This window comes from Rhinatrema bivittatum, chromosome 6 (genome assembly GCF_901001135.1).
Source record: "Rhinatrema bivittatum chromosome 6, aRhiBiv1.1, whole genome shotgun sequence".
In the NCBI taxonomy this organism is placed as follows: Eukaryota; Metazoa; Chordata; class Amphibia; order Gymnophiona; family Rhinatrematidae; genus Rhinatrema; species Rhinatrema bivittatum.
Window position 1 is genome coordinate 22,873,185 of NC_042620.1, and position 22,367 is coordinate 22,895,551.

At 46.4% G+C, this 22,367-nt stretch overlaps 1 protein-coding gene across 1 annotated transcript in view; it reads right to left on the bottom strand.

The window, feature by feature from the left end:
• Positions 1-22,367, bottom strand: part of CNTNAP5 (contactin associated protein like 5) — a 690,244-nt gene that overhangs the window by 260,860 nt on the left and 407,017 nt on the right. The window contains exon 11 of the mRNA XM_029605214.1: positions 18,347-18,466. Within this exon, the coding sequence (XP_029461074.1) occupies positions 18,347-18,466 (120 nt within the window). The remainder of the gene's footprint in view (positions 1-18,346; positions 18,467-22,367) is intronic.

Below are 22,367 nucleotides of genomic sequence, written 5' to 3' on the forward strand. Positions count from 1 at the left end.
CTCAGGCTTGTGGACCCTTGGGCCGACGTGGGGATGTTACTCCTTGTGGAGAATCCGTAGGTTCTCTCGTCGGGTGGGGAGGCAGGACAGAGGAGGAGAGCAGCTGACTCTTGGCACTGAAGACAGAAGCTACTGTGGAGACGGACAAGGAGATGAGCAGATGAGCGATCTTCACCACTGGTAGTCTGCGGTCCCCCCGGGAGGAGCCCGTAGAGACCCAACCGCTGGGACTTAGGTGGACCTAGAGAGGTCAGGGTATCAGTGCAAAGGCCAATGGAGCTTCGCCCTGGAAGCCCGCGGTCCCCCCAGGAGGAGCCCGTAGGGACCCGGGCCGCTGGGACTTAGGTAGGCCTTTGGAGACGGTGGTCTTGGAGGAGTCCTAGGTCGGGTGCCAGAGGGTCGACGCTCACCAGTACGAAGTCGTGTACCAGAGAATCACCGCTTGCCAATCCGAAGTCAGGAGCCAGAGAATCACCGTAAGCCAATCCGAAGTCAGGAGCCAGGAACACCAAGACGAAACAGGAACCAGAGTCTGAGCACAAGGAACTCACCGAAGCAAGCAGACTAGACAGCGTTGGAGGACGTTGCCAAGTCGAGGAATGAGCAGAGGAAGCCTCCTTAAATACTTCCTCTGCTCTGGATCATTGGAAGCAGGTCAGTATCATTAAAGAGATCAGATCCCTTTAAATCCAGCAGGGGGGCGTGGCCTCGTGCCTAAAGATGGCAGCGGCCATCTTGGATTTCGAGGAGGAGGAAAGCCAGCAGAACTCCGCGAGGGAGGCGCAGGGACGGCTCCCCAGCGGGCGGCCAGACCGCGGACCATCACCGGCCCCGGGGAGCGTGTCAGGAGTTGCCACGGCGGGTCGCTGCCGTGATGGAGGTAGGGGGCCGTGCCCGTGGACAGCCACGGGCGCGGAACACAACACACAAAAAAAAAAACCCTGAATTTTCACCAGTGCAACAAGCTGCATATTTGTTCCAGAATCAAATAGCATTAAAAGATATAAATCTCAAAAGTACAAGGCTAAAGGTGCGTGAATACACCAAAAGCAGCTTTACCAAAAATGTATCAAGGCAGACTTGAAGCTAGGAGCTGACTGTTACAGAGCAAGTCTTAGCTTTGTACCCAGCCGATGATATTGAAAAACAATTGCTAAAAAGGAAAAGAGCAGATGACAATTTTATGCTCTGACATCCTACATTATACAAAGATTGGTGCTGCTACAACGATTCCCAGTGAATATTGGCCTTTACGAATGTTAATTAAAGGAGAAATTGAATGGAAATGATTTTTGGCATTTTACACCATTCCCGCGGGTCCAGAGTCCTCTACGTGTGTAAATCATGGATCACTACATCGGTCGCCGTCCCCGTGGGTGAAGATATGAGGACTGTTCATTTTCTTTTATATAGTTGTTTGGTTTGTTTTTTTTCGTGGTTTCTTCGTGTCGCACGGCTATATTTAAATGGTTCTTTAAGAACAGAGGCAGATTTGTGTATTAGATATGTGAGCTCATAATTTGATGATGATACATCAGACAGAACATTGTACCAGGATAGAGAAATTTTTATTAACATTTAGAAGGTAACTTTGCTAGCGGCGCGCAGGCTCACGTGTAAGTGCATATTCTGGTTTGTGGCAAAAGGCCACGGCCGCTTTACAACATAACGCGCGTGCAGGTGTGCGCGGTCTAAATAAAAAGTCTGTACGCGTGTACACGTGCGCGCAATTGTATAGGGACACGTGTGTGTACATGCAAATACCGCATGAGTGGGGGGGATTTCAGCAGACACGTGCGGCGATGAAATTACCAGTTTCCCCAGTTCATTCCCAGTTTGCCAGGCTATAGGCTAGAACTTCCTAACCCCGCCTAGTTAATTAGCCTCCCTTTTACCCCGTTAGTCCCTACCCTTAAAATCCTGCCGACCAGCCTGGTTTTGTTTGTTTTAGGACTCACACGCCATCCATAGCAGAAGTAAAGTTACGCAGTAGGGGGACCCCCGGCGTCCGCTCGCGCGCGCGTATTTACGCGCCAGTTTCCTTCGTGAATCCGGGAACGCCCAAGCCCTGCCCAGACGGCCCTGCCCCCTTTTTTAAAAAAAACAAAACCCTGCATGGCGGGAGATACGCGCGGACACCAGCGCCTTTTAAACTCCGCGCGGCGCGCACCGGCCCAGCTTCCGCATGTGGTTCCCAACTTGGGCGTGCGCGGGGCTTTTAAAAACGCACCCCTCAAGGATATTTTGAACCGCCACACCCTGTTTTTCCTTCTGCTGAATTTGCCCAGGCCGTTCAGCAAACCTTGCTGATTAGAGTGGCGGCAGAAAACTATTGCAGCCTTTTACAAAATTTGCTATTTTTTTTTTTTTATCATGAATGTGCATGCCCGTTCTAGCATGGGTTTTCGTCTGCACTAAATCTTTGGTGGCCTCCCTGCTATTTGGCATGACACTGACTGATTGTGGGCCTTAATGACTCACCCGCAAACATGCCCAAAGCAGCAGCGGAAATACAAAACTCCTCCTAACACCCACCAGAGTCCTATGTCAAGCTCAGACACAGAAAAACTTAATTTCTCTCCCCCCAGACTCCCAGGGGTTCCTCCCACACTCTGCATAAATCTATCCTTCCATCCTTCAACAAGCGAAAGCCTTCTGACAATTCTGAGCTGGCTTTCAATTTACGGCCAAGATTTCACACTGTAGAGTGGGCTACCCGTCTCGTCGTCATTTTCTTTTGGAATTTAATTCCATTCGTCATCGATAAATCTGAGCTCTATTCTTCCTTTAGCAATCTGGCATGGCTTCACCTCCAGTTAAGCTCTGGCAGAGCAGCTGAGGAGGCCCACGTACACCGGGCGGTACAGACAGTGAAAAAAATAAAAAATAAAAGCCAATCCACCGCATCCAGCATATGAAAGGTTAAATGAACATTTCACAAACCATTAAAAAAAAAATGTACGAAAATACTGGTTAACCTGCTCAATAATTCAGTGGCAGCCATGCTTTAATTTCAGGATAACGTTAGAGCATTATGACTGAGCAGCTTTATTTAATGTTTCAGTTTTAACAAGGGATAATGCTGTCTGCTGTCAGTCCTGGGAAACAGTTTTACAGATCAAGGCTGTAATGCCCGCAACACTTTTCAGGACGGATTCCCCCAACACAAGTATCACCTTGTACTGACAGCCTTCCACTGTTGTAAAAGTGTGAATGTTAATATAGGAAACACCCCACCATCCAACGCCTCCCCACCCCCAACATCACACACCCACACTGCATGCCAAAAATATGTTTTTTTTTATAAAATCAGGTACCTAAGTTTACAGGGCAACAAAATCATTACGAATCCCCATTTTCAATGTCTGCACGATTTTTGATCCATTCCCAAGGAGATGTGAGATTTTTTGAAGCTCCACGGTAGAGCTACTTGGCCACGCTCACCGTTATTACTTTGCGTGAATAGTGAGGCTGCTCCCTGTTGAAACGTGGTGCAAACACGAGGATTCACGTCAAACGTCAATGTGCCGGGAGCAAACGGTGAGTGTGTCCACGGAAAGACATTTAAAAACAGGAAGATAGTCCTACCACCAGGCACATCTTTACATCCCATAAAAGTATGAAAAAGCGAGAAATGACACATAACAAGAGGGAAAAGATAGGAGACAGATGAATAAGACCCACAAACAGCAGCAAGGAATGGAGACGTGGACATTTTGAGGACCCTGGCTTGCGCTGCTGCTCATGGAGTCATGCCAGCACAGTCAGATGTTGGTTAGGGTGGATATCTGGAATTTAAGGGTCCAAAACAAATTTGTTTTGTCTTTCCAGGGTCATTTCTCAGTCCTGGCTTCCTATGAGGCCTTCCAGGCACCGTGGTAGGGCCCAGGAGAGACTGGACAGATTCCAAGGGAATGCAGTGCTGCACATCGCCTTCAGTATAAACAATATAACATTTTGGTAAAACGTGGTGCTAATTATTTAAGCCTGCTTTGCAGGGATAATTAATGTACAGGTTTCAGTGTGTTCAAATTATAATATCATCTATGACAATGTATTCAAACTATTTTGGGGGGGGGGGAGGGGCTAGTTTTATTGGTTACAACGACTTATCAGTCCCACAAAATTAATCTATATTATGATCCAATTATTTTATTGTATTTATTTTTAAGCTGATAGTTTCTTTTTGCCTCTTTGGAAACCCAGCTCCATTGCAACCAGCCTCTACCGGGTTGTGGCCCCCAGAGAGCAACAGTTCCTGTCCATTCAGTCATCTACGTGGCAGCCCTGAGCCGGGGGCTGCCCCAGTCCGCAGATCCTTCTGACACCTGCTATGAGTGCACCCAGAGTGCGGCCGCTGGGTGTCGTGTCCAGGGACTGTGAGCTCCGTCATCCATGCACCCCCAGCTAGACGGGGAAGCACAAGCCAGGGCTGAACCTATTACATCTTCAAATTTCAAGTAAACTCATGAAAAGCAAAGTTTCATGGCCGCCAGCCACCTATCTAAGGGCACTACATACTAAGTGCCAATTTTCCAAAAGGGTAAGGGGAGCCATGCGTCAGCCAGCACCATATTGGATTACAGCAGGGAGGGGGCAGAAGCGACTGGGTGTTGCTCCTACCCCTTTAAGAACATAAGAAAATGCCATACGGGGTCAGACCAAGGGTCCATCAAGCCCAGCATCCTGTTTCCAACAGTGGCCAATCCAGGCCATAAGAACCTCGCAAGTACCCAAAAACTAAGTCTATTCCATGTAACCATTGCTAATGGCAGTGGCTATTCTCTAAGTGAACTTAATAGCAGGTAATGGACTTCTCCTCCAAGAACTTATCCAATCCTTTTTTAAACACAGCTACACTAACTGCACGAACCACATTCTCTGGCAACAAATTCCAGAGTTTAATTGTGCGTTGAGTAAAAAAGAACTTTCTCCGATTAGTTTTAAATGTGCCCCATGCTAACTTCATGGAGTGCCCCCTAGTCTTTCTACTATCCGAAAGAGTAAATAACCGATTCACATCTACCCGTTCTAGACCTCTCATGATTTTAAACACCTCTATCATATCCCCCCTCACTCGTCTCTTCTCCAAGCTGAAAAGTCCTAACCTCTTTAGTCTTTCCTCATAGGGGAGTTGTTCCATTCCCCTTATCATTTTGGTAGCCCTTCTCTGTACCTTCTCCATCGCAACTATATCTTTTTTGAGATGCGGCGACCAGAATTGTACACAGTATTCAAGGTGCGGTCTCACCATGGAGCGATACAGAGGCATTATGACAGGGGGAAGGGGGCATTATGGCAGGGGGAAGGGGGCTTTTTTTTTTTTTGCAAACTAGGGTTGGGGTAAGGCCTTCGGGGGGGGGGGGGGGGTGTGACATGGTATGAGCGTTCCTTGCTGGCCATGGCAATGCATGACTCCGGTTTGGACAATCCAGTGGGATACAGCTCGCAGTATAACGTTGTGGAAGTCTGCCATTTTACTGTGGAGGAGTCGATAAGCTATGAAGTCCGAGTACTCTATTTGCTGGCTAGATTGGGCTGGAAATCAGCCAGGACAACGTTTGGACAAGGAAAGTCAGGCGCGCAATACTTTCTGGAAAACTGCAGTAGGAGCATTTTTACCATAGACACAAAATGGGAGAAAACTTTAACAGACTCCTTAGTGCCTTTTAATAAAACGTCTCTCTCTCATTCTTACGCTTGCGGGCACAGCAGCATTTATTTGCTGGTCCAGCACTCGTCTTGGCCGGAGTTGGGGGCAGGGTGAGTTTTGCAGCATTGCCTTCTCATTCCCTTTTTACAGCCCTTCAGCGTCAGGGAGACCTGCGATTGGAAACGTGCAGATGGTGTGCAGGCGACCTTGTGACGGAATCTTCAAATTTTACGGAATTTGAAAGAGAACCTGAAATGCCCACATAGGATTTGTCAGAAATTACAAAAGCAGATCTGCTTCCCGAGATTTTCAACCCGGCTCACATCATGGGAGATTATCCTTCCAAAAAAAAAAAAAAAGGTTCACAATTTAAATCACCTTTGGAATGTTCCCAGGTGCTGCCGATGATTTGAGGAACCCAGAACAAAAGAAAAGTGCCCTTGGCTGGGAGTAATTTCGGCGCTGCGCTCCGATGACATGAGAAGAATCAGGGTAAGCCTGCTGGCTCAGTGGGAATGGTCGGCACTGCCCTGCGGAGGAGCTGAACTCGATCCCCAGGTCAGCCAGGGCTGGGGATACTGCACAGGCAGAATTCACAGCGCCTGAGGGGCGGAGGAGGCAGTCCAAGCTATTGCGCCGTGGCGGCACCCAGCGGCAGGCTTTTGGAACCCGTTCCGGAAACCCTCCTGGGTCCTGGACACACTGGCCAGGGACCTTCTCTCTGATGGCGGGACTAGGTGAGCTGGGAGGGGGTGTAAAATAGAAAGCAAGAACGTTTGGGAGGTTGCAAAGGGAGGCTTACCCTACTGGATCTCCACCCCCTTTCACTGACAAGGAAGCCAGGAGGAGAGTCAAGACCCAGACGCAAACCAACAATAAAATCCCAAGGAAGATTAAGGTTAAGGAGGATCACATGGAGAAACAGATCGTGCTTTTAATTTGGCTTTTGCACTTGTTCAGTCTCTTATTTATGTATTTATCGAGTTTTATATGCCGTCATTGGGTTTCGCCATCACAACGGTTTACAAAGTTACGATGTTTTAACAGCATTTCCAAAACGGTTCATATGGTTGCTAACATAGAAGATGTCATTTATGAACTAGGTCTGTAGATTTTAATCAAAACATATTACAGAACTGAGTAATAATCACAACTTTCTTGGGTCCATCTGTTTTCCTAGTGTTATAGGAGGGGAGCGGTGTTTTTGAGTCAGTGGGGGAGTTGCTAGGCTCTGGTAAACATCCATGTTTTTAGCTCTTTTTTGAAAGTTCTGAAGTTTTCTTGTATTCTATTGGGAGGGTGTTCCAGAGTTTGGGACTTCCAAGTGAAATTGCTCTCTTTTGAGTTGTTTGGAACGAGAAGGTGGGATCTTTAATACTCCTTTATCTGCTGATCTGAGGTTTCTGTTTGGAGCATGCAATTTTATTGATGAACTAAGCCAGTTTGTTTGGTTTTCATATATTACTTTAGGTAGTATGAATAGAATTTTGTATTCGATCCTAAATTTTATTGGGAGCCAGTGTGGAGATAGAAGTGTAGGAAAAGTTATCTGCCATAGTGCCAGCAAGGTTTAAGGAGTTATGAAACTTTTTACCAAAAACTCATTTGTGGCTATGTTAATATTTTACCTGCTATCATACAGTTGCAAATGGGTCGTAAATCTGCATCATCCTATCCCAGTTCTGTCTTAGCGGTGAAGCCTGTCTGGCTTGGGGGAAGGGAGGCAGGGCTTGTACCTTGCACACGCGGACTTTACTAAGAATTGTTCAAAGCAAACACTGCTGTGAAAATCGGGCTGAGTGTGCACGCAAATTACCCGCACGGGCGGGGTAATAACGCGCACACTCTGTATGTGCAGAAGTCGCTACTCCGTCCCCGGAATGGCTTTACCTCCCAGCAGGTAAAAAGCACAAGCGAAACCAAGCTAGGCACGGACTTTTCCGCACATCGGCTCCTACTCGATTTTCAAAACACCGCTCGCGCGCATAACGCAGGGTTTCTGGCGTCTACGTTGCTTTGAAAATCAAGCCTGAAAAGCACTGCTGCGTATCTCAAAACCTCGTCATTTTCCTGAAAGCGCCGAACTTAATGCAGACGAAATAAGAGAACGGGGTGGGGGGGGTCATCATATTACGCCGAAATATGGGGAGCCAAAAAGAAATGAGGATGCTGGACAGCTGGGGCAGGCTTCCAGATCAAGTGCAGCCGGGTAAACCGGGCGGGATATCCGGCTGGAAACGTAACCCACCATGAGCAGACTTATCCAGCTCAGCTGGACGGCTGAAGCAAAATAGGTTGAAGCCTACGGAGCTGCTGCATTGGGGGCGGGGAAGAAAAAACGTAACACTGATTACAAATTAGGTTTTGTTTTTTCTTTTTTCTTTTTACTGCATCGGTGACAAAGCGGCAGCAGCACAACGAGCTCCTCTGCGCGGTGCTTACCCTGCGCTTCCGGCTGCCGCCCTCGTGGTGCAAGGAGAGCGCATGCGCCGTCTGCGTTTGCATTTCAATATCGGGGGTTTTCGTGCCCGAGACGATAAACAGCGCGCCCAGCCCGTACGCGGGAAATAGGGAAGGCTGGCACGGGTCCAGTGAGCTCTTCGGGCTTTGCACTTGCTTTGCCGACTGGTGCCCGGGCTGTGGGGACGAGCAAAGGCATTATTTATTTAGTTCCCTGCTATTATGCATGTTATCTGCCCCCAAAGTGCAGGCCGCCTTTCCAAAATCGCTGCAGGCAGCCAGGTTCGGTGCTGTTCCAGCATGCAGAAGAAGAAGGGCAAGACCCCAGTGCATTTTGCAAGCTTGTGCATTAGTACATCCTTTTATTTTCTAGCCTCTGGGTTCTACGTGGTTTTTGTCGTTTTCCCATGCAAAATGAAATAAGCCTTTCATCTTCGACTGAAATTGTGTTCAGCATTGTAAGAGCGTATCCATTCTGCCTCATTCCGTCTGTTACAATTTTAGCAAAGATCCACTAAAAAAAAAAAATAAAAAAAAAAATCGCAATATTGGATCGTAATGCAAAACGTTACCCGTAATACAGGTATTTCCCCCAGGCAAAAAAGACCTGGAGGGAGACTCCAATCGTGTGGGATACACCCAGGTCATGGCAGGGTTGGGGATCAAGGTACAATAGTGTGGATTTTCTGCTTGTCGCTAAACGTAATCGCGAAGAATGAGAGTGGAATGCCATGGCAGCAGACCCTATAAATCCCTCACAGCCACAATAATATGAATCACATAGAAGCAGCGCGCTGTCACTTGATTTATTTATGACATGCCGGTGGTCCCACCCCTGCAGTATAACGTCAGGCCCAGGGCTCTTTATGTACTGAAGCTGGAGAGCAAGCTGCAGAGAAAGTCAAACGCAGTAAAGAATAGAAAGCACCGGAGGAGAATGTAACTCCCTTGCACGATTTTGCTCCAGGCTGTATTTTTCTGGAAAAATTTTAGAAGGGAAAAACTGTGCTTGCAAACAAAGAAAAAATGTGCAAAATACACCATCGGACTTCTGCCCCCAAAGGGCTACATTTAAAGATCAGGCAAAAGTCTTCTGGTGCTTTTTGCACGTTTTTGCATACGTGGAATTTTTTTTTTTTGGGGGGGGGGGGGTGTATGTGTGAAAGTTTCTAGACGCTGCGGAAAATTTAAAATCCTTGCACAAAGATGCACTGAAAAATGCAAGGAAATGGAGTAGCAGGCGTTTCTTTGCACTCTTGTCATGGACAGAGTGATGTACAGCATTGTGGAATTGCAACTGTTGAGAACCATTCAACAAATGACCTCAACTGTCACCAGAAGTTTTTTTTTTCAAAGCAAACCTCACAAGCACCTTGCCTCTGCTAAATTCTGGGATTTGCTGCTGGCTTGCTCAGTCATTCAGCATCTCCCGGGGCAAACAGTGAAGCATATTTATAATGCAGGCCAGCAAAATCAACGTTTACCAAAGGCTGCCCCGGGGATGTCGTGCTGCTCCTGAAAGCTGATTCTGTTTGGGAATGTCAGGAACCTCCGAGCCAAAGCGCGTCCGGGCTAAAAAAAAAAAAGGGGGCAGCAGCCAGCAGAACCGGAGGCCAGACCTTCCCATTTTGCTCTCTCTCTCTCCTGAAGAAAACAAAGGCTTTCAATAATGGATAAATATCCAGCTGAGTGGAAACTAAGCCTGGATCATGTCATCTGGCGGACCATACCGACTTCTAAGCATTATCGATTGGCCATAACCGGGCCTTAAGTGCCAGAAAGCCTCCGTGGGTACAGAAACCTAGCAGAGCAGGCCTGCAGTATAATAATCCCGGTGCTCGAATTTACAAGGCAGGTTAAGCCTAAGTGTGAGAAGGGAATCGCTTTAATACCTTGCTTTTCACACAACCAGAAAGCAAACAGCAGATAGGAAGGTGCCCCACTGACAGAGTTTTTAGAATAGATTAGGCAGAAAAGTGAAACGGAACACATGTTAATCAGAGTGGAATTTAGGCGGTGTTCCCACTGCAGAGCTATATCCCTACTGAGACGGCTAATGTAGGGACTACAGATTATAATAACGGGATCAGCTCATCAAACACAGAGAAGACAATGATGCTGTTTTATAATAAAGCACCGGTTTCTCCTCCATATCATTGCGGGATGGAACGGAAATCAGGCAAATTTCAGCCTGCTTGCAATTTGATAGCATTTTTTTTCTTAAGTTTCCTCAGATCTGATGGGTTAATTGGTCAGACTTCATGCTACCAATCTCCTACAGCTTTAACCAACTCTGACAGAATTTCAAAAACCTGGTTTATAAATTTGACATGAGACTATATATTGCGTAAGGTAAATTGTTCTTTGCTACTGATGTATATTTTTGGTCAATGGAAATCCACTACACAATACAGTACTTTCAAACAGGTGAGCGAGCACACGTATACACGAATGTGTGTGTGTGGGTGCGTGGCCAGATATGTGGTATATCCTGTGTGCACGTACGCACATATGTTCTAAAATAGCCCTGGCATGTGTATGTAGGCTCCTAATTTTGCTAGTATGTACGCCCAGCCACATAATGTTGGCTTTGAGCAACGCAAGTGAGGGAACTTTATAACAGGCCCAAGTCCATGCTATGACCACTTTCACCAGTTTGTCCATCAGTTTCACCAGTTTAGAGCTAGTTCCTGCAAACCCCCTCTGTTTCTTTAACCCAGACCTCTCAAACACTCCATAGATGCCTGGAAATAGTTTTATTGAGACTCACACCTCCTACATAGCAGAATTAATTGTCCGTGCAAATATACTCGGTTGCGTACTCAGGCGATAAGCTATTTGCATGCACACCTCTTGGCCCCACGCCAGAACACCCACGCGTGCACATCTCCCATATTTGGCACATGCCCAGTTTTTAAAATTCACCTCTTAGTTTCTGTTTGTTGCTGAGAAAACTCAAACCTATAGATGAGAGATTGATAATTGCAACACAGGGATAGTGGACTACAGACAAGATGGGTCACAGCCAGCATAGAAGTGCCTGGGAAAACGGATAAATGCAGATTCTGCGGGTCAGAACTGGAAACAATTACACGTCTCCTCGCTGGATGTGATGTGCTGATGTCAGAAGGCCCGCAGATGAGAAGCTCAAAAGGCGCCACGGCTGATTCATTGGAACCGGTGTAAGCATTATAACATGGATGTACCAGACAAACCCTGGGAGCACAACCTTAACAGAACACAAGAGAATAAAGGAGTTGTGAATCACCTGGGACATTCTTATCCCCACCGACAGGAAGTCTGATGGTAGAAAACCAGATATTGTGGTGAAGGATGAAAATACAAGAACGGCATTGCTGATAGAGGTGTCAACACTTAGAGACAATTCTGTGGATCGTATGGAGAAAGCAAAGATCCTTAAGTACCAAGCAATGCAATCAGAGATCAAGAAAATATGGCAGAAATATACAGAAATAGTCCTGATTAAGAAGAATTTCCAAGCACGCCTTAGAGCATAAGCAGCTGCCATACTGGGTCAGACCAAGGGTCCATCAAGCCCAGCATCCTGTTTCCAACAGTGGCCAATCCAGGCTATAATTACCTAGCAAGTACCCAAAAACTAAGTCTATTCCATGTTACTGTTGCTAGTAATATCAGTGGCTATTTTCTAAGTCAGCTTGATTAATAGCAGGTAATGGACTTCTCCAAGAACTTATCCAATCCTTTTTTAAACCCAGCTACACTAACTGCACTAACCACATCCTCTGGCAACAAATTCCAGAGCTTAATTGTGCGTTGAGTAAAAAAGAACTTTCTCCGATTAGTTTTAAATGTGCCACATGCTAACTTCATGGAGTGTCTCCTAGTCTTTCTATTATCCGAAAGAGTAAATAACCGATTCAATTTACCCGTTCTAGACCTCTCATGATTTTAAACACCTCTATCATATCTCCCCTCAGCCATCTCTTCTCCAAGCTGAACAGCCCTAACCTCTTTAGCCTTTCCTCATAGGGGAGCTGTTCCATCCCCTCTATCATTTTGGTCACCTTTCTCAAAGTAAAATGTTTTTGAGCAAAAAGGTGCATGGAGTCAGCAGGTGCCATTTTGTAAAATGTCACCAATAGTGAAGGAGAAACAGGGGATCACTCCTAGCCCTAGAACGCATGCCCTATATGGGGTAAGCTTAGGGGAGACTGGGGTGTGGGCCTTTGCGGCTACTTTTGAGGCAAAGGTTGGGGCTTGGAGGAAAAGAACTTACCAACTCTCTCACATTTTGCACATTTACACTTCCTGAGGGACGAGGGGGTCAGTGTGGAGAGTTCAGTAGGATCACCAGGGATCTGGGACTACCGGGAGGAACGGGCCAACGTCACGTGAAACACTACTCCCCCAGGCTAGCCAAAAATAATCGCCTCTTTAAGGTATAGTTATGTTTTTGTGAAAATGGGCCTTGAGAACCCTTTTTCATGCACCAGTTTTTACAAAATCCCATGATAATGAGCTACTTTGCATGATTTTGCTCATTCTTATGATATTTACTGTAAACTATTGCATATAGTGTACTATGAGCCAATGTTTGTCTGCCATGCCTCCTTCTGAGAAATGTTTTCCCAAAAGAGTTTTTCACGTGAAAATTCTCACAAAACACCTAGAGCATGATATTCAAGGCGACTTAGCTGGATAAGTGGCAGCCGCTGAACATCTGGCTAGGTTCAGTGGCTGCCACTAAGACAGATAAGATATTTATCTGACTAAGTAGATAACCTGATAATGTGTGCGGAGGGAGGGGGGGGCAGTCGGCGGATAGGGGCGGCGTTATTTATCGGGCTAACTTAGCCAGATAAGTGCCAATATTTGAATTTACTGGAAAAGTTAGACCTGCCACAGAGCACAGTTAACTTATCTGGATAGAACTTGTCCGGTTCAGTAGCACAAAATACGGAAATAGTCAGCAGCGCCGACACCGACATGCTGCTAAATATCCCATGTAAGTTAGCTGGATACATTTAATCTGTCCACACCTTACTTAGCTGTTTTCCTTTCAATACTGACTTCCTACATTTTAGCATCTTTGAGTGCTTTTAGGTATTTTATTCTATTTTTCATGCAAAAAAGCCTTAAAGATGAATTTTAGAAGGCTTGCATGCGCCAGACTAGGGCGCTATGTACACATGCAGCACACGTGCATGTCCAGTCGATTTTGTAAGGCACCTAGGTGTGTGCACAAGTGCCTCCGAAGCACAGATATCTTGCATGGGAGGGAACAGGGGGCGCACGGTGTGGATGTGCTGTGGGTGAAGGGTGGCTGTTCCAGGGCAGGCCCAGGAGATGCACGTGCAAGTACTTAACGCACCTCAGCGCGCAACTTTTTCTTCCGCTAAGGAGGAGGTGGAACCAAAACAATCAACGGTTACAGGCATGTGTTAGGGCTTTGCAGGGTCTGGGGGTAATTGGGGGGGGGGGGAGTGCAGGCTAACGAACCAGGGGGCTCTGGAGGACCCAGCTGCAGGGCGGGCAAACTGATGGCATGAAGCGGTGAAACGGATCACGGAGTGGACGCGCGCCTGTTGCAAAATTCACCTAACCCGCGAGGCTCAGACCGGAACTTACGCCCTTTTTCAAACTTCCCCATACTTACTGGGACAATTAAATGTCTCATGGTTTTTGAGGATCGCGATTCGTGTTTTGGTGATTTAGAGGAAAGCAGAAGCATCAATTTGGTCCTTTTATTTGAGGCACTGTTTCCTGATTGCGAGACGCCCAGAATGAGTACATAAAAGGCATCCTTCTCTGACAGCTCATATTGTACTCGCTGGTACATATTCCATTAGGACATGACAGCAAATGATCAGATTGCTGAGGAAAATGATAAAACGAGCATAAACAGGGAGGAATCATCTAATATTGTAAAATGTGACTGGCTGGAAAGGCACTGAATGCAGTTTAGGAACTAATGTGCTTATTATTATTATTATTATTATTTCATATGGCATCGAGAGGGTTTTTATGAGCAACAAGCTTTCCATCCGAATGATAATGGGATAGGACATCCATGAAGTTGGGATAGTGTGACACATTTTATCAGATGGAGGAGCCGGGATGCTTGGCTGTGGAGCCCTGGGAGACGGGCACGCAGTCCAGAGGGTACCAGCTGAATTAGTTTAAGGAAGGGAGATCTTCAGGTGGCACTTAGGGTTACAAATGATAGGGTACCTGGTGCAGTCTTTAGATATCCAGGTGCTACCATTCAGGCTAAGGGCTTGCTCCCTGTGGCCACTGAAGCGATAAGGGACTGTTATGGGGAAAATGGGGAAATGCTTTGTCAGTAACCATCAGCTGAAACAGAACAGAATATCACACATTCCTTCTGTGGCAGCCTGGGCTGCACGGGGTGCCGAGCCGCGCCCAGTGGCCTCAGGCACATGCACAGTATTGGGACATTTGCATGGGACGCTAATGGACTGAACCGCGTACAGAGCTACGTCCCCAGATGAGACTGAACGATAGAATCTCCACAGGCTTGGATCACAATGCTGACACCAATCTAAACCACTTGAACAAAGATGGTAAGGATTCTCCTGTGCGCCTAACAGCTGAGCCATAGTTAAAGCAGCCCCTTAAGACAAGAGGGAACCTGATCTAGTATCCCTGAAAATGAAGCTGTGCTACTCCTCCTGGGTTTCCTCTTTGTTGTGTCCTGCTAACGAACAAACACGACTGGAATAGGAGCCTCTTGGTTTCCTGAGGCAACTGAGGGACAGAATCTGCGGCAGGCATTACGAAATTCTGCAGCAAAGGTTTTTAAATTCAAGTTTTGCAGCGATAGTTACTTGTGTTTCTATGCAGTTTGCATCATTTGATGTGGAAAAAAATACAACGTTTCCACCTTATTTCTATGGACAATTGTTTTTACTTTTCTCACTTTTCTTTCATTTCTCCCTTTCAGTTTCCCCTTTAATTCTCTTTAATTTTCATTTCATTAAACTCTTTTTTTTTTCCAGTTTCCTTTCCCTCTTTCATACTCTACCCTCTTCCCACAGCCTAAAGTTCGCCCGATAAACTTACCGGGCTAACTTTAGGATAGCCATGCCGCTGAATATATAAACTAACTAGCCCAGCCGTACTGCGGCTGAATACCACCCTCCACATCTTTATGCTCAACAGAGCTGGTTCCTTTCTTTCAAAATGTTAGCTTTAGGGCTGAAATAGAAAGAAAAACAGGGCATGAATATGCTACATTCTTTCCCTTGCAGAGGTAAGATTTCCTGCAGCAAGATTTCTGGCATTTTATTCCAAGCATCATGGTATTTCTCTTGGATAAATATAATGCATTAGCAAAATTATGCGTAATGGGGCCGATGCAATAAAAAGCGCTGAAAAGCCAGCGTCTGCTTTCTTAATGTGCGCATGGCGCCGCAAGGGGACGCCATGCTATACCCAAATTAGGGGGTCGCGCTAGTAAGGAGGCGCTAGGGTCGATTGCGCGACCTTAGCGCATCCTTGCTAATGCGACCCCGCTGCGGCTGCCGGTTACAAAAACCGATGCCGGTAAACTCCAGCATCGGTTTTCATTACTGGCAATAAACTCGGCATTCGTTTTCATTACTGGCAGACGACCGGTTATGAAAACCGATGCCGAGTTCACTGGCGTCAATCTTCAGAACTCGGCAGTCTGCCAAGGTATTTTTTTTTAAGTAAAAAAAAAAAAAAAAGAAGTACAGAAAAGCAGTTTTTTCTGCTTTACTGAACTTCTTTTACATGCGCTCAGCTATTAATGCCTGCTCCAGGCAGGCGTTAATAGCCGAGCGATAAATGTGCGTCTGAGACGCACACTTTTTTTTTTTTTTAATGCGGAGTGAATGAGTAATAGCCTCATTCACATGCATTTGCATGTGATGAGCGATATTGCATTCAGTCCATGTTGGGCGCGTGTTAAATAGGCACTAATTTCCATATTGCATTAGGGGGTGGGTTAGCACCTATTTAACCCGCATCCGAAAGTGGCTTATACAGTGCACTCGGCTTGTAAAAACCAACAGAGAAAAGCAACAACAGCTATGAGAAAGTGCAGTTCTTTTAACAGAATGATAGTCTGCTTATAAAGAATTGAAAAATGTTTTAAATATTAGAACTTGTGCTTTCTAACACAGATGTTTTAGTGATTTCTGGCTAGTGCCTCTATCTTTCGATTTTCTGCTGGAAAGAAAATGCTCAGAAAAACAACAGCGACTTCCCCCAGAGAGGACTCAAATATTTGCAGCTAAAAAGGCATTTTTTCATCCTCAAAAAATAAAAGAAAGAAATTTTAAAATTGTATTTTGAAACAGTATACAATGGGAAATGTTTTTGAGCAATTATTGAAAACTGCTTGTTTATGCCATTTTATTTTTCAAAAAATTAGGCAAAATGCTGGAAATATAGTAAACTTTCAAGCAAGCTACGTCTTTGGGGAGAAAGTTTTCTGCAATCAAATCTATGGCAAATATTTTTGTGACAGTGCAAATATTGCTGAACATTTGCAAAATGAACATTTCCCTTCTCCCACACATCTTTATGTTTTTTTTTTTCCCAAGGAAAACCACAAATGCAATTGAAATTTTGAGCCAGGGTGTGGAGGTGGGGATGGGGCGGGGACAAGATCAGATAACCAAACTGACAGGGTCATTCATCCAGTCCCATTAGGGCAGTATTGCGTGCTGAAAGGGGTCTAGCGCACAGTAAACACGCAATTTTTATCCTGTCCTGCATTTGTATGCAAATATTATAATAAGTAGGCAAAAGTTAGCTTTTTATGCAAATGAAGGACTCCTACAGCATGTCCCATAAAATTTAACACACACTAATGAGGGATTTAACATAGGAAATAACAATAGATTTTTTTTTTTGGCAGCAGAGGTGAAAAATGTTTTTATCATGGGATAGCTGCCACAGTCGTGGGTTGTGGCTACTATACCCAACTACATAGCCCTGCTGGACCAAAAAAATAACCTTTTCTTACCTTCCCTGTCTTCCTAAATCTTCTGTTAGGGGGGAGTAAACCAGTTATGGGATACTGGTTGTTCATTGGCTACTGTCTTACATACCGGCGTATATGCGCGCGTGATATCAAATAGGCTGAAAGAGCCTACATGTGCGCCCCATTTGATATACGAGTGCACGTGTGCGCGCAAATCCCGCTTCCATCACGTAAGGATGGGGTGGGGTCGCATGGATTTGTTTTGGGCTGCATGGGGGGGCAGGGCTGAGCGGAAAGAAGAAGGGGAAAATGGCAAATGTTTTATTGATGTGCCTTTGGAGTGCATAAGGGACACTGCACTCTGAAGGTTTGTGTATTTGGTAACTTTGGTAAATAAGAAGTTTTACACTAAAAGGGACCCGGGCCGACGCCATTGCCAGGTTTCACCAGTTTGTTCCCAGTTCGCCCAGGCTAGGGATAGGACTTCCAAATCCCCCTGGTTTGTCTTCCTTTTCCCGATTTGCCTCAACCTGTACAGCTTGCTGCTCAGCCTAGATTTTTTTTTGATGACTTGCACATCAACCATAGCAGTAGTAAAGTTAAGAGGCAGAGGAACCTGTATATGCGCACATCTGTTGGCCTCACCCCACACGGCTAAGCCTCATCTCTTTTTCGATACTTTACACATGTGCACATAGTGGGAGATACGCACGTACTTGGGGTCGGCTTTGAAAACCCTTTCTGCACATACCGGCCGGGCTTGTGCGAGTATGTCCAGGTTTGGACACGCGATGCACCACGATGCCGAGTCCCGTGACACAAAAAAATTATTGCGGGTTATGATTTTTACGCACGTGATGCAGAATGTCAAAAATCTGCGTAACCACGACACTTTTTTCTCGCGCCCGCTAACGCGCCTGCATTTTACATGTATCATATGGCTCAACAATGTCTTTTTTTTCTGGGTTTCTCTTCTGTTCCTTATTTCTTATTTAGAGAACACCATTTGCTATAACCCAGCGCAAGATCACTTGCCAGAACAAATTAAATATCAGACTTGAAGTCCTGGAAAATCATCATCATTTCTTCCTAACAAAACAAATTCTACAAAGACTGTTGCTTGCTTCATTGGATTTTTTTTTCTTTTCAGCCTTGAAGTGTCGGTGCCAAGGGATTCAGTGGCTGCTTTGCTTTAATGACCTGAATATGAAACGTCATCGCATCGTGAGTTATTTACGCGCTGCGTTAATGTGAATGGAAATGCCCAGTGCTCTTACCAGTGATGTTACAGTAAACCCTCAAGGGCGCGAGTGGCCCGCTTCCATCCGAATCGATGTAGAAGAAGCCCGAGGTATGTCCCATGTGTCTGTAGATTTCACATGAAGATTGATAGAGAGCTGAAATAGACAGGATGAGCGAGAGCCAGTGAGGGCCAGGAAAGCAAAGAGACAGGTAGATTTATGTATAGAAATATAAATACAGACATTATTGATTAGTTGGGGGGTATTACTTGCCTTTTAAACCAGGAATTTCACTCAAGGAGGGGTACAACTAAGAGATTATTAGCGGTCGTTCCCAACAGAAGAAAATGTGCATATTAGGGACTGGAATTAAAAGGAAAGCCAGCGGTGATGAGAAGCATTACGCAAATGATTAGAAGCATTAAGCAAATATACAGTGTGAAATTACATCGATACTAATGCCTATTCTTAAAAAAAAAAAAATTAACTTTCAAATAACTTGGCCATCAACAATGATTCCCAGTTTAATAAATAAATATTATCTCAGTAAGGCGATGAGACGGTAACTTTAAAACAAGTGCGCGTGCGCCCATATACGATGTAAGTGGGCGCAAGCTCACATGCGCACAAACTTTATATCGATTGTGCCATGGTGCGCACATTAAATAAAACACGCCTGTTTGCACATGTGTGTGCTCCTAATTTTAAAGAAAAAAAAGTCTCTAACTGTGAAAAAAACAATACTACAAAAATATGGACAGATTTCTCACTTAATAATGGACTATGGAAAACAATATATTTGTTTTTTCAGCTACCATCGTCCTAGCACAGGGTCCGAGAGATTCACCTGGTAACCCTTGAGAGCTAAAAGCTTCTTTATGCTGTGGGTATAATCATCGGTTGCTTTGAAACTATGTGAACGTAAAGTCTCATATACACAGGTGAAGTACTTAACTCAGTGTTGGTAGGGATGAAACTTCTCTGTAATAAATGCCGCTGAGTCGCAGGTCCCTTTCAGGTCTTTCTTATGCTCGCTGTTAAACCGCCCGTATTGACGCCGTGTTTGAAGGTCCCTTTCAGGTCTTCCTTCTTATGCTCGCTGTTAAATCGCCCGTATTGATGCCGTGTTTGAAGGTCCCTTTCAGGTCCTCCTTCTTATGCTCGCTGTGGAATCGCCCGACTCTGCAGGGTTTCGGAGTAATCTCCTTCTTCAGGGCTCCAGCCAGCTCGTTTGTAAGAATGAATTTACCAGTATGCCATATCTATGTTTTTGCAGCATTACGACCCGTGGGTCAATACGGGTGATTTATCACCGAGTATAAAAAGGAAGACCTGAAAGAGACCTTTAAACACAGCATCAACATGGGCGATTTAACAGCAAGCATAAGAAAGACCTACATTTGTGCGTGCTACCTGGCGTGCACAAATGTACGCCCAATTTTATAACATGCGTGCGCAGCAGCGCGCATGTCATAAAATCCAGGGTCGGCGTGCAAGGGGATGCACACTTGTGCACCTTGTGCGTGCCGAGCCCTAGGGGAGCCCCGATGGCTTTCCCCGTTCCCTCCGAGGCCGCTCCGAAATCGGAGCGGCCTCGGAGGGAACCTTCCTTCGGCCCCCCCCCACCTTCCCCTCCCTTCCCCTATTTAACCCGCCCCCCAGCCCTACCTAAATCCCCCCTACCTTTATTTTGTAAGTTACGCCTGCCTCTTGCAGGTGTAACTTGCGTGCGCCGGCCGGCTGCTGGAGCGCGATCCCCTGGCACAGCAGCAAATGGCCACTGTGCCGGAGGCCTCGGTCCCGCCCCTGCCCAGCCCCGCCCCCCATCCCGCCCCTTTCACAAAACCCCGGGACATACGCGCATCCTGGGTCTTTGCGCGCTTCGCCGGGCCTTTACAGAATAGGCTCGGCGTGCGCAGGAGGATTTACGCGTGTAACCCTTTTAAAATCCGCCCCATATTTTCCTTAGTACTTGTTGGCTTTTGCATGCGCAAGTCAGCACATTTTGTAACATGCGCGCATGAAGGAAATGACCAGTTTTACCAATTAGCCCACCAGTATGCCCAGTCTGTCTCTAGGTCATCAAGACCCCTCTGGTTCTTCAGCCTGCACTTCTCCCAGTTTACCCAGACCCATCAACCAGTCAGTATTTGGCTATAAAGAATTTTATTCTGGCTTACAACTGATAAATAACAGAAGTAAATATGCACAGGTGAGAGGTTATAAAATCACAACTTCTAGGCATAAATGTTGGCCCCGTCCTGGAATGTCCCGACCCATTCCTAACCTGCCCCTTTTTCACATGAGGCAATTTATTCACACATCAGTACTTGTGCATGTATGTGCGAGGTTTACAAAACAGCACTTACATATTCATGTACTATTTGTGCGTGCATCTGCTGTTTTGCGGGCGTGCATCTCTTTTAAAATTCACCTTTTAAGGTTGTGGCAGCAGGTACACGCGCTCAGAAATGCTGCCTGTCCGCCTGCTTATAGGGGTCAGTGTGGATCTCAGTTTCAGTTTCTTAAGTGTTTCCAAGGCTGCTGGCAGTGCGGGCCTAGATTTCGCAATAGGCTCATTAGGCCTGCGCCTAGGATGGTAAAAACCTGGGGGCAGCGAGCTGCCTGAAGATTTACTGCTTTCCAGCTTCTCGCGTTATTCGGTCAATGAGTCCTTGGACTGCTGTAAAGTTGATGCAGTCCTAGGCTTTGACAGACGGCAGCTGACTTGCCACTGGATCAGATCTTCCGCCTGACTAGCCACCTGCCCCCTTTTAAGGCTGAGAGCACAGGTCCTGGTGGCCGGTAGGGACTCACGGACTGAGCACGATGGAAGGAGTGGGCTGGATCAGTGGCCGAACTGAGGTCCAGCAGGCTGAGAGCGAAGTGGCGTCGAGGTCTGTCCCGAGGTCAGCGCAGGCTGAGAACAAGACAGAGTTGAGGTCCGATCCGAGATCTAGGCAGTGAGGAGTCTAAGCTGGGCGTGGAAGCACCGGGAGGCAGACAGGGACAGCGAAGACTGGAACAGGACAGGAGAAGCCTCACAAGGACGACATCAGGAGTGAGGCCGGAACCAGCGGACATCGCCAGGAACAGAGCAGGAACACCAAGCGCAAACAGAAAACAAACAGGAACTCGCTGAGTGAACGGCACCGCTGGAACAAGCAGGAGACCTGTCTCGAAGGCGAAGGGTGCAGCGCGACTGGGGGGGGGTTTGTCACTCAGCATCCCGGGGAACATTCCCGCCACGAGGCCTAAGAAAAGGAGCAAAGTGCGTGCACACCTAGAAGGGCCGCAGCGGCAGTGAACGCCTGGCATCCCTGGTGGCGACTCCGGGGGCTGAGCGTGGCTGGCTGCCCAAACATTAATACTGCTGTGGAAAACCTCAGTCATCAAGAGAGGAGCCCTTTGCTTTCTGATCCAGCCTCTCCTCTCCAGGGAACAGGGTGGGAGGGGGTGAGAGCATGAAACAGACAAAGCAAAGGGGGATCATGGTGGAGAGGGTTAAAGGGTCTGAGTGGGGATCATTGTGGGGAAGGTGAGCCCATCTTTTCTGAAAGGACGGGCTCCACCTTAACTAGGGTGGAACCAGACTGCTGGCGCTAACCTTTAGAAAGGAGATAGAGCAGCTTTTAAACTAGAACAAAGGGGAAAGCCGACAGTCGCTCAGCAGCGCATGGTTTGGAGAAATGTATCCTTGAAGGATACTAATGATACAGGAGAGTTAGAGAATCCCAACAGAGAGGTTCCATGTGCCTATAGGTAAAGAATCACCTGAGCTAAAGGATTCCAAATTATCCCTATCAACTGAAAAGCAGAATGTAAATACAAACACACACACACACTTTGAAATGTCTGTATGCCAATGCCAGAAGTCTAAGAAGTAAGATGGGAGAGTTAGAGTGTATAGCAGCAAATGATGAGACTGACATAACTGGCATCACAGAGACTTGGTGGAAGGAGGATAACCAATGGGACAGTGCTATATCAGGGTACAAATTATATTGCAATGATAGGGAGGATCAACTCAGTTTATACTTTCAGTGCTCCCAAGGGT